The sequence below is a fragment of the Oryzias melastigma genome, linkage group LG3 (genome assembly GCF_002922805.2).
Source record: "Oryzias melastigma strain HK-1 linkage group LG3, ASM292280v2, whole genome shotgun sequence".
Classification (NCBI taxonomy): Eukaryota; Metazoa; Chordata; class Actinopteri; order Beloniformes; family Adrianichthyidae; genus Oryzias; species Oryzias melastigma.
In genome coordinates, this window is record NC_050514.1 from 22992799 (window position 1) to 23004747 (window position 11949).

An 11949-nucleotide genomic window follows, 5' to 3' on the forward strand; every position below is an offset into this window, starting at 1 on the left:
GAGTTATGCTCACTAAGAAGTTCTGAAATTTAGCTAAACATTTCCCCCACCAAAAATATTTTTGAGATTTTATGGAGGCAGCCATTTTAAAATAAGCAAGTAAAGTCCTTCCACTGCCTCTAGTGGAATGATGATGTACTACAGGGGATAAAATATGGACCTACTTAAATACAATACATTTAAATGAAAGTTTGGATCATGCTAATTAGGTAGAGAGTCTCAGAAATGGGTGCATCAAATATGATACAATTGGTTATATAAGTTTAAATGCATTTTTTGTGTGGATTGCGTTTGTTTTTCTTTCATTTTAATCACTTTTCTGTCTGTGTTGTTTGTCTCATTCAGGGGGAGACCAAGGTGTTGAAGCTGAAAAACCTAAGACCCAAAGACTTTGCAGATTACACTTGCCAGGTGTCTGTCCGTAATGTGTGTAACATTGAAGATAAGTCTGTCACCTTCAGGCTAACCAATGCGACAAGTAAGTTTTTTTTTTTTTCCTAACACAAGCTTTTCATTTTCTTTGAATCACTAGAAAGCCAAACATGCGTCTGAAGTGACACAATCACAAACAGGCATATGTCTGCATACAGTCAACATTGTTTTCTTCTTTCTTTGAATATTTCCCTTCTTTTCACACTCTTTGATAGACTCATCTCATCTCTCTGTATTTGCTGTGTGTGCTTAAGAAGTCTTTTGCCAGCGGTCTCTTTCTCTTATTGTTAAAGTGTCTTCCATCTTTACTTGAGCACAAAATAGCGTTCTCCTTTCATCCTCTCATTTTCTCATCTGCCTCGTACATGCCTCCTTCTCTCTCTACCTCGCTTCTATCCCTGCATTTTTCTTCTCTGGCTTTTGACTCTCCGCTGAGATGTGCTCCGAGTATCTCTATCGTCTCGCCTGCCTCCCTGCATGCCGTGTTGTCTGTCTTTCTAGTTTTTCTGTTGCTGAGAGCTCGTCTCGGGGCCGTCAGCTGTAATTCAGTTGTCATGCTCCCTGTTATCTCCAATTCTCTCTGCACCGTTCTGTCCATCTACACGCCATCGCCTGGCAACTCTTTTACTTACTACAACATCGTTGCCATTGACAACCCTGTCAGGTTTGTAACGGACAGGCTGATACACCACCAGGGAAATGTCCAGGCTTGTGCAGCATTCTTGATTTTTTTTAATTCCCCTGCTTGTTGTCCAACTTTTCTTTTTTTAATTATCAGACATGGTGACAAAACATACACATAATTTAATGACTTTCTGAATGCTTATTCTCTTATCAATGTCAGTTGTTATTGCAGCGTGAAGTATTATTTCTCTGTGATTGATACGAGGGACAGCTTTCTTTTAATTAAATATCTGCAGTACTGATACGGCTCTTTATGTAATAGAAAAAGACTTCGCTTTGGAGTAAAATAATAAGCTTAAACTGACAAGTAACAAAATGGAACAAAAGGAAGTAGGTACACGGTGATGAACTGGAAGCTAAAGCTGAGAATGAACCACACAGAAAAAGAGAGGTTGTGCAGGCTAACTACAGTCATTCTTCAAAACAAAGCAGCAACACAATGTACCAAGCATGACAGATTATAACAACAGAGTGACACTTAGTTTTCGGCGCTGCTTTTTTTTCTTTGTTTGTTTTTTTCCTAAACTTACGTCAAAAACTGTGACTGTTGAAAGTTATGTGTCAGAAACAGGAACAGCCTGAACTACTGACCAGCCTTCTTCCGCTTATGACATTTTTCTTTGCTTCAGTTTTGAAGCTTTCCTTTCCAACTGAGCTCCTGTAGCTGAGATCAATTGTGTCCCAACAGTGCAGTAAACACACCCGCAAAGACACACAAAGTTACACAACAAGCTCACAAAAAGCTTCTGCCTGGCATCTGGCTCGCCAAAACAGCCAGTCTGAGAGAGGCACCTTAAGAGGAACAGATGGAGTGAAAAAGTTTTAAAAAAGTGTCACCATTGTTTGTTAGAGTTGTGTATCAGTTGTTAATATTTTCTGATATACCCTTGCATTAGAGGCATTAACACCAGTTTTACCTGTCATTTACCCTCCATAGAAAGTTGCATTTGTTTTATCAAACGAAAAAAACTTTGACTTCCTGTTTGAAAGCAAAAGCAACTAAGACCATTTGGCAGGTCAGACACTAGAAGGCTTTTTACACAAGCTTTGTTATAAATTGGGGTAAAAATGTATTTTTTTTTTTGTTAAAAATTCTGCAAGTTTTCCTACTTAAAAATATTAGCGGGGTCTGTGATGCTCTTCATAGGTACACTTCAACGGTTGGACACAGTGTAAATAAAATGGAATTCAGGAAATCACATTGAATATGATTTTTAAAGAAATTGATACAATGCTGCAGAAAATAAGTATGTGGTCAATAACAAAAAGTTCACCTCAATATTCTGTAACATAATCCTGTTTTTTTTTAATGACACAGGTCCTGTTAGTCTTTTACAAACACTCTTGCTGTTATTTTGGTCCATTCCTCCATGCAGATCTTCTCAAGAGTTGTGATGTTTTGGAAGTGTTGGTGAACAGTACAGAATTGTTGCTCTCTCCACAGTCGCTCTACTGGGTTGAGGAGCAGAAACTATCCAGGTCTCTCCAGAACCTTTAAAGGGCCCCTGCTATGAAAATTCTACTTTTTGAGGTTTTAGTGGATTATACGGTCCATTCTTCTCTATAAAGAACCCCAAAGTGGTATTTTGATATGTTAGTCCTCTGCAAATCTGGGCTATCTGCAGCAGCCCCTCCCATACCCACAAAAACGAGTGGTTGGAAACATGCTGATATCATGTGATCCGCCCCCACCAGGAAAAATCTGTGCTGCAAGCTCCACCCCCAGACTACAACAAACGCACACACACACTTCCTCCGCTGAGCTGTGGTGCCAAAACAGTTATCACATGCTGCCAGAATCTGTCTCCTTGCAGGGGATAACTACCTTGGCACCACACCTGTACCAGGAACCCCTCTCTGAGACATCTTTCGAGGTGGTCTCGGTTAGTTTCCAATTCGGTTCGCTCTGAGATTCCTCAGCCTGAATACGAAACGAAATGAGATTGGACCAAATGAACCAAAACGGCTACCGTAGCCGACAGTCACGTGATGTAAACACGTTAGAAATGAAGCAATCGGTGAGCCACGGACAAATGTAAAACATCGAAAGAAAATAATTAGTCCAACTGTTTACCTGTTAGAACGTTTATTTTAACACCACTAAAAAAATGTATCACTCGCTTTCCTGTGTCTCGTGTTGTTTTTGGGAGCATTGAAATTCTGAAGGATCCAGTCACAATTTATTTTTAATCCTTTCACTAATAGACGGAGGATTTACCCAAAATCTCACAATACATAGCCAATTCATCCAGTTCTTGATAAAGATCAGTTGTGCTGTCTTTTTTTTTTACAGAAAAACAGCCCCGAACCATAATTTTACCACCCCCATGCTTCAAAATGGCTATGCCGTCCTTGGAATGCAACTCAGGATTGGCATTTATACCAAAGATTTTTTTGGAGGGAGGTAGAGAATCAGTGATCTTATATTTATTCCATTTTCTAATAATTTCTCCAACAGTTGATCTCTTCTCACCAAACTCCTTGCTAAATGTAGAATGACCCATCCTAGTCTTATTCAGGTGTACAATCTTGTCCCTGGTGTCCTTAGACAGCTCTTTGGTCTAGGCTGTGGTAGAGAAGTGCCAGTCTGACAGTACAAGGTGTGAACAGATAATGTGTAACATTTTATAAAGATAGCAACAACCACATGACTGTTTTCAAACCAGCCCAATACAGACCAATGAGTGATGATATAAGCCATTTTTAAGAGGTCATTGGCTCCAAACACCAGACAAGTTTTAAGCTAGACACTAAGAAGCTTCAGGATATCCACTGAAATGAAGAATGGACACCTGCATTATATTGTCATGTTTTGGGTGCAGACTTTCTGGAACCTGATTTCCCCAAATCAGAAACATACAATCACCAGGTGCCACAATCCAACTTAAAAACAGAAGCCTGCAGACATCATGACCTAAAAGACTGAGAATATTAATCCCCCTTTTTGGGCTAGAACATATAAATGTTTTGGCGGTTTTTAACTGGCATCTGTTTAAAACTCAACCATCTTGTTTTAAAGTATATTTTTCTTTGCCATTTGGCAAATTCATTTTAAAACTTTTTTTAAACTAATGGTAGCACAAACTAAGTTAATTTCCAAACACACTATATCAACTGTCAGTTTAAAAAAATGTCCATATTTATGTTATAGAGGATCTAAAATAAAGCTAGAAGGAAATAGGAGAAGAACTGATAAAACTGTGCGAATGATATATTCAGTGAGGAAATGGAAACCTTTGCAAAACTCTGTCTTACCTCTCGAAATGACAAAATATGAACCAAAGTGACAGACAGCAGAACATGCAGGAAAATGACAAAAGAGATGTAGAGCAGAGGAGGAACCAGAGTGAGAGGAGCAGATGGGCACAGAGCCACAGCGATGGTGAGAGAGGAAAACAAACCCATGCTCTGCTTTTCATCCTCTTAAATATTCCTCTAACAAGCATATTGTTTTGTTCCCAGATGAGTTCTGTCTGTCCTTGTTGCATCCGTCACTGCATAGATTAGATTCATCCGACGAGGTTATGACATCATGTTTGATTCTTTGTACAGGCACAAGTTGATTGATTTTTTATAGAATAATCTCAGCCTGGAACTTGACTTCATCTCCCCCCACATCTGTCAGTAAGCGCTGCCAGTGATCAAATCCTCTTTTCTTTTGCTTCTTTTTAAAAGAAGGTTACAGGCAAATTTGGGGAGCCTCTTTTCTCATTGAATGAAGTGGACTTAAATTGTGTATTTGCATTGTTCAACAACAGAAATTGCAGAGTAATGATGGTAAACGTTTGATAAATATATCATTCAAACATTTAAAAAGGTAAAGGAAATCCATGATAGATTTTATTTAACTACAAGATGTGTTAGTTTTTAATCTAAAAGCGTCAAGGTGGGGTTTTGCTTTGTAACAATTTGAATGAGATAATTGGAATAGTTCATTTGCCATAGGAGAAAAAATACATGGAAAAAATCAGACATATCTTTTTCTCTATAACTGTGATTTTGTTTTAAAATTTAGAAATAAAATACAATAATTCAATGTTCTTGTACATACATGAAAAGAAAACTGTAGGTTAGTTTTTTTGGGAGAAAAGAATACAGACCACTTGTTTTGTATTTTGTTTTAACAATTTAACCAATTAGATTAGAGTTGTATTTTATCTCTGGATTTATAGAAAATATGTGGCAAAGTCCTAAGAAAAAGCTGTAAAAGGAAGTCTGTAGTAGCAAGAAAGTGTATGAGGCTAGCAAAGGACATGTATGAGGGCAAAAGAACAGTCAAAATGTGACCGGTTCAATGATTGGACTGTTTCAAAGTGAAAGTTGGCGAACATCAAGGATCGGCCTTTGGTCCTGTATAGTTTGCAACAGTGATGAACAGGTTGAAAGATGAGATCGGGCAGAAACATCCTTGAACTATAATGTTTGAAGATGACATTGTGGTTTAGTAGAGAAAACGGGGACCAAGGAGCAGTGAAGAAGACATGGTCAAAGAGAACAAAGGGAGACTGGTTCACTATCATTCATTTCATGTTGGATGGATGGATGGATGGGTGGAAGTATTTTTTTTCCCTCAGTATAATGTGTAGACTTAAGCAGTTCAGAGCTTCAATAGTTCACCTTTTTTTGTCATCTTATCTTGTAACTCTTGTGCTATTCTAGACATGTTTACATTAAAAGTGGGGTCACTGAACTTTTTTTTCATGGATTTTTTATCTTCACTGGTGTCCGTGGGAGACATAAAATCGTGTCCACCTTCTTCATGGGAGAAATCACACATCAATGTATGGGTGGGGTCATCTGGACCCCAAGTATTTTTATTAATTTATTTTTTTAATGGTATTCTTTCACTTTGTAAGTGAAAACACTTTCTAAAATTCTATTTAGATATTGCATTCATTTCTACAGACATCTAAACAATAAATTTTTAGCATAATCTGCATTGTGCTGGGATGATTTCTGGATTAATATGAAATTGTTTTCTGGTGATGATCACTGAGTGTTACATATCTCTTACATGATGTTCGATTCATGTAATTGTTTACTGAAATCATGAAAGAATGCTTTCTGAGAATAATCAACAAGCACTTGATTTTGTTACTTGTAAAAAGTCTGCCCTTGATCACATCAAAACCAAATTATGAAAACTATACAAAACTATAAAATGAAATAAGTCTGTGGGGGTGGAATTATGTAAATTTGCTTCTTCCCACTCCTTTGGAAGTAATGAATCAAGCTCTACTCGACTTTAGTTAATGATTACTATTTTTAATGTGTCAAATTTTATTAAAATGTGTTTTTTCTATAATCAATGCACTTCATTATTTTTTGTAATGAGTTTGATTCATCTGTGTGGACCCTCAACTCTGTCAAAAACATCGTACAAGATTCAAACGGTAGATCATAAAAACAACAATCATGTCATAATATATATATAAAAAAACAACAAATAAACCCAAATTAAGCTAAATTCAGATTTATGAAAGGCAGATACAGAGAAGAAAAAAAAAGATGCTCAGGTGACAAGCAGCGAATAAAAAAATGAGATTAAGTAACTATGAGCATGGAGGAGGGAGGTATTTGTTACCTGGTTGTAAACCGCTGTGCTGCACATAAATCCCATTACTTTGGGACAAGTGCTGGCTGATCCCTCGGTTACTGTCTCCCACGCATCCCCAGGAAATAGAAGCTATAATTCTCAAATCCCCAGGTACCCCTCCTGTCTTTGCTCTCTATTTGCTTGATTTTTTTATGAATTTTGAACACTATTTTTATTTTATTATTTTTTTACTTTTTAAGTTTTTTTTTTTTTTTTTTTTTTTTTAGAGAAAATGAGAGCTGGGGTTAACATTTTAGAATCATTTGCATCACATTTACATACAATCATAATGTCATTATACAAGCAAACAAAGGATTAAGCAAACATTTCCCATTGAATCTGCATTCGTAGTTTGCAGGCCTGTAGGCTTTGCTTTGGTGACGCTGTGGTTTGATACAAGCAGACAGTGTTATTTATGTGCTGATTGCAGCTGTTACACCAGTGAAATTTCTTGTCAAGTTTTGACCCATCACTAGTGATGTTAGTTGAGGAGATGTCCCATTAGTGAGTATATGTCTTGACACGCACACTGTGACTAGTTAAAGAGTGCACAAATGGCTTTGTGAGCACTTAGTACAGCATGCTTTGTCATTTTAATGCATGAAGCATCTTCTGCTTGGTGAACATCTGCCTGTCCTTTCAATGGGATGATTGCAGTCTGACAGATCAAATAATGATCTACATTAAAGCTATTAAAATAACTGTTCTCTGTTAGGTCAATCTTTTAATGAGGATTACTTCTTTTTTTAGCCCACAAATCCTGGATTTATTTATATTTTTTCTGTAATTTTTTAAAAGCTTTTATAAAATTGCCTTTGTCTTTTTAAAAAAAGTGAATATTTGTTGAAAACTTTAAGCGTTTTTTTTTTTTTTTAACAGTGACATTATCAAAACAAGATAGAGATAAAAAAGACCAGTACATACCATTGACTCTACATGAGAACTGGACTGAGTGACTCCTCCCCTCTCACATTCAAAATAGGAAGTCCCTCCTGGCTCCATGAAGCCAAAATCCCATAAACTTCTAATGAGAAATAAAAAGCTATTCCTCATTCATTATATTTGCTAGAATAACCATTCTTGCTCTAATACGTCTTTTTAATATGTTCCTGCTAATCATATTTTTTTCTCATGATATCTTTGTCTTTATCATATATTCAAGTAATAAACTGGCCAATCACATGCCTTAATAAAAACATGTGGCCCCCGCTGGCTCCCACCTCAAACGTTTGAAACGTTTGATCGACAGATTCTCCGGTGCCCGCTTTCAGTGGAAGGGGTGTGGCTTTCCAACAAGCTTACTTAAGATTAGTGAGATTTGAAGTGCCATAAGATTGTTGACTCAGAACGACCCGGACCAATCAATGCTTAACGTCACCTGATTCCAAGATGGCAAAATCCATCTTGCAGAAAAATGGCAACTGAATTTACTTAATTTCGTTGGAACCGGGAGTAAGGCATTTTTCTACGGGTGGCGTCATAATCACTGTGTCCTGTTCTCACTTATACAGTCAATGATTCCAAATAGGAAGTATCAAAATCCCATTGACTTTTACAGGGAAATAAACAGCAATTACTCAGTCTTTTTATTTGTCAGAACAGCCATGTTTTCTCTGCTACTTGTTTTTAACACATTCTTTGTAATCATACCTTATTTCTTAATATATATATATGTATATATGTGCAAGCTATTCAAGTTATGAAGCTGCCCTATCTGATGCCTCCGTAAAGTATGTGTTACCGGCTGGCCCCACCTCCAAAGTTCTAAACTTTTGATTGACCAATTCTCTCGTGCCCCATTTCAGGTGGTAGAAGGTGTGGACTTTAAACGAGCTCACTCCTGATTGGTGAGAGTGGTTGCCATAGAAACATTGACTTAGACTAACTCGGACCAATCACTGCTTACTGATGTTGTGTTGCTCCAACATATCATGCATTGCAAAAAAATGGGAACTGAATTGACATCACAATCACTAAGTCCAGTTCTTATGTACTCTCATACTGATTGTTGAATTATCACTAACACGTTTGCATATAAAGCTAAAAAAAATGCATAATTTGATCTTAAAAGTAAATGAATGATAGTCTTGTAGTTCTCTGCACCTTCTTTCTATTATTATTTTAACTTCTTTCTCTTCTTCCATTTACCATTGGGTAGACTATATCAAAATAATGGTGTTTTTTACACACCAGAGCAATGAATTAAACCCTTACGTGCTTGTTATCATTTCATGAAACAGTTTCATTTATCTTTTTCTCCTAATCTTTAAAATTCACAGCGAGGTCGTTAATGAGATTCTTACCTTCAGCAATTTCCCTTAATGAAGTGAAGTCAGTCAAACATCAAATGTGATCTTTAATACATACTCTTTACTTCAAATTAGGAACACTTCATTCCTAACTGGAGAAAGCGTTTTGGGGTCATGCTTAATTAAATGGGAAAATTAGTCTCGATTCGGAACTTGAATTGTGTCTTTCAGATTTTTACAATATTGAACGAGACCCCACTTATCTATGACATAATACTTCTGACCTGCTTAATGCTGGGAACTACTGCTTTTTCACAAGTGAGTGCAATAGTTGCATGTTGTTTTTTTACTTAAATTTGCAAGGTTACGCACAGAGAAAGGATTGTTCTGTTGAGTTGTATAGATTAGTACCTTATGGCCAATGAAGCATGCGCTGACGAGGAGCTGGTGCTTGACAGCTTCGCCTCAGGGTGTTTTTAATGTAGTTGACAATGAAGGTTGTCAGACAATGGAGGTGAAACCTTTCAGTTCAAAAAAACGAGGGAAAAATGATTGTTGCAGCTTCTCGAGGGATTTAAACAGGTGACACGCTGGCCACAGGCTCATTTCTTTCAACGTTGCCCTCCTGCAACCCCATCTGGGCCCAAGGTAGCATATGTAAAAAACCTATTACAACATGCTGCAGATGGCATTTCCATCTAGTTAAATGTCTTATTTTTAGATAAAACAAAAGACTATTTAGCTGTTCTTAATCTATAAAAAGCCATGCGTGGCTTGTGTTGAAATCTTTTACTTCTAAAGCTGACTGGGTCAAAGTGAACTCTTGTCTTTGGCAGCAGAGTTACTTTTGTCACTTCTTTCTACTGCATTTGGAGTCACACTGGTTTTTCTCTGGAAGTTCTGTTCAAAGAAATTTATATTAGTGGGAAGCAAGAGAGCAGAGAAATGATGGTGGCTAGCTCCTTGGTTTTCTAAAATCAGAAAAACTATTGAATTGGATTAAACTGAAAAGGAAGTAGACACATTTACTGTTAAATCACTCACACCAACCATAGCAGTGACAACACAAAAAACATGACATGACAACAAATAGAGCTGCGAAATATGAAGTCACTCATTGACTCAGACTGTATGACATAGCTACCTTATTTTCCAATGTATAAGGGACTTTATTATTATTATTATTTTTTTTTTCTAAAAACAACAGTGCACCTTATAATCTGGAGCTTCATATATGGATTCAGTATAGTTGTGATTACTGATGTTGAAGTGTTTTTGAGAGATGCACGGAGCTCTAAATTGTTTGCTTGGGTGTGATTGTGCATTCACTAATCCGGCTAATGTTTTGAGGTGTCAGACTGTTTTTTCTGTGTGTTTTCTGTTTGGAGTTAGCAAAGTTACAGTTATGTTTGTTTTAGCACTATCGGTCTGTTTTTATTTTTTTACATGTTTAAACAAGGTTGGGAGTAGTGTGAATACGCTAATGCGGCTAACACTGCTACTGTAGCTAGTGTGTAGTACGTTACAAAGAAGTTCTAAAGTTATTGTAAACATAGTTAATAAAGTCTGACTGGATTTATCACTAGCTGCATGTCATGGTCCGCCTACGCTCCTCCTCCACCTCCTAATTGGACCCAGCTGTCGGCACTCTTCATCTACTCTCCAGCCTACTTAAGAGGAGCTCTCCCCAGCATTCTTCGCCAGTTTGTTGCCTTACCCGGTGAAGTTACCTGGCCTGCTACGTACAGTTTTGTATGCTCTCGTTAAGTCTCGCCTCGTCTCACGCCCTGACTCCTCTACCTCCAGGTTCTTACCTCCCATGTGCCGACCTGGGTCCTGCCTCGCCTAAGCATCTTGTCTTGGACCACGCCTATCCTCACCACGCCACGCACCGGCTGCCGGACTCACCTCGTTACTCCACCTGGCCGCTCCAGTCCGCAGCAGGTCTCCGCTCTCCAGTCTCCATCCCCACTCCTGGTTCCGGACACTACTCCGTTTCTCCTCGGACAATAAATCTTTATTTAAATCACTCCTGCCTCTCACCCTCCTTCCGGGTTCCAGCGACTGGGTCTGCTTCGCCACGCAGAGCATGACACTGCATCTCCATTGACTATGAAATTGCACACATTGGATTTGTGGAAACAAATTTGTCAAATGAAAACACATCGATTTAGAAAAAATAATGCATTTATTGAAAAAAATGTTTTTGCGCTTATAGGAGGTGGTTTTTGAGGTGTATCAAAATTGACATATTTTGCAAAAGTGCAATGGAAAAGCGTTTTTTTTTTAAATAAATGAGTGACATGACCAACTGGGACTGCACTGCCACAAGAGGTCCCACAGCATCATACAGATCAACAAAAAATGAGCATTTCATTGTTGGATCCACAGCTCTGCTGTAAAACCACAAACTTCAATTTCCCGCTTCTACGTAGCTTACCACTCAATGGCCTGAGTAACCCTTGTGCTATCCAAGGCATGTTTACATTAAAAGTAGTGTCATCTGGACAAGGATTTTTTTTTTAATCTTTATTGGTGTCCGTTGCAGACATGAGATCCTGTCCACCTTTTTCATGGGAGCGATCCCACATCAATATAAGGGTGGGGTCATCTGGAAACCCATAAGAGAGCACGAGGGATACAACACCTACGCCTCCTTTAATAGATGATGCTGAGCGCAGTAATTTGAATGTGTCTGCTGTAAATCAAAGTATTAGTCGCATCTGTCGTCGTGTTTTTGAATGACTTATCAAGTTGGTTTATTCACATAATTATGATTTAATGGAAACACTGTAATTGCAAAATTGTGTTTTTTCAGGATTTCTAGAATTTTGATCAAGTTTTACACATGTGTAATGAAAACAAAGGAATTAGGCTATGTCCAAATTTCCACCCTAATCCCTATCTACAAAAACTATACAGTGCAGGAATATCTAGTGCTCTGGATTTTAAGAACAATTCGGACACTAATCTCACTGCTTTTTTTTT

The 11949-nt window shown here is 37.7% G+C and overlaps 1 protein-coding gene and 1 long non-coding RNA gene across 3 annotated transcripts in view; one reads left to right on the forward strand and one right to left on the reverse strand.

Moving 5' to 3' along the window:
- The window catches only part of LOC112160890 (MAM domain-containing glycosylphosphatidylinositol anchor protein 1), a 189944-nt gene that overhangs the window by 122805 nt on the left and 55190 nt on the right, over positions 1-11949 (forward strand). For both annotated transcript variants that reach the window (XM_036210939.1, XM_024295756.2), the window contains one exon: positions 346-478. In XM_036210939.1, the coding sequence (XP_036066832.1) occupies positions 346-478 (133 nt within the window). The remainder of the gene's footprint in view (positions 1-345; positions 479-11949) is intronic.
- LOC118598311 overlaps positions 1-11949 on the reverse strand; it is a 55881-nt gene that overhangs the window by 26667 nt on the left and 17265 nt on the right. The gene's annotated exons all lie outside the window — the stretch shown is intronic.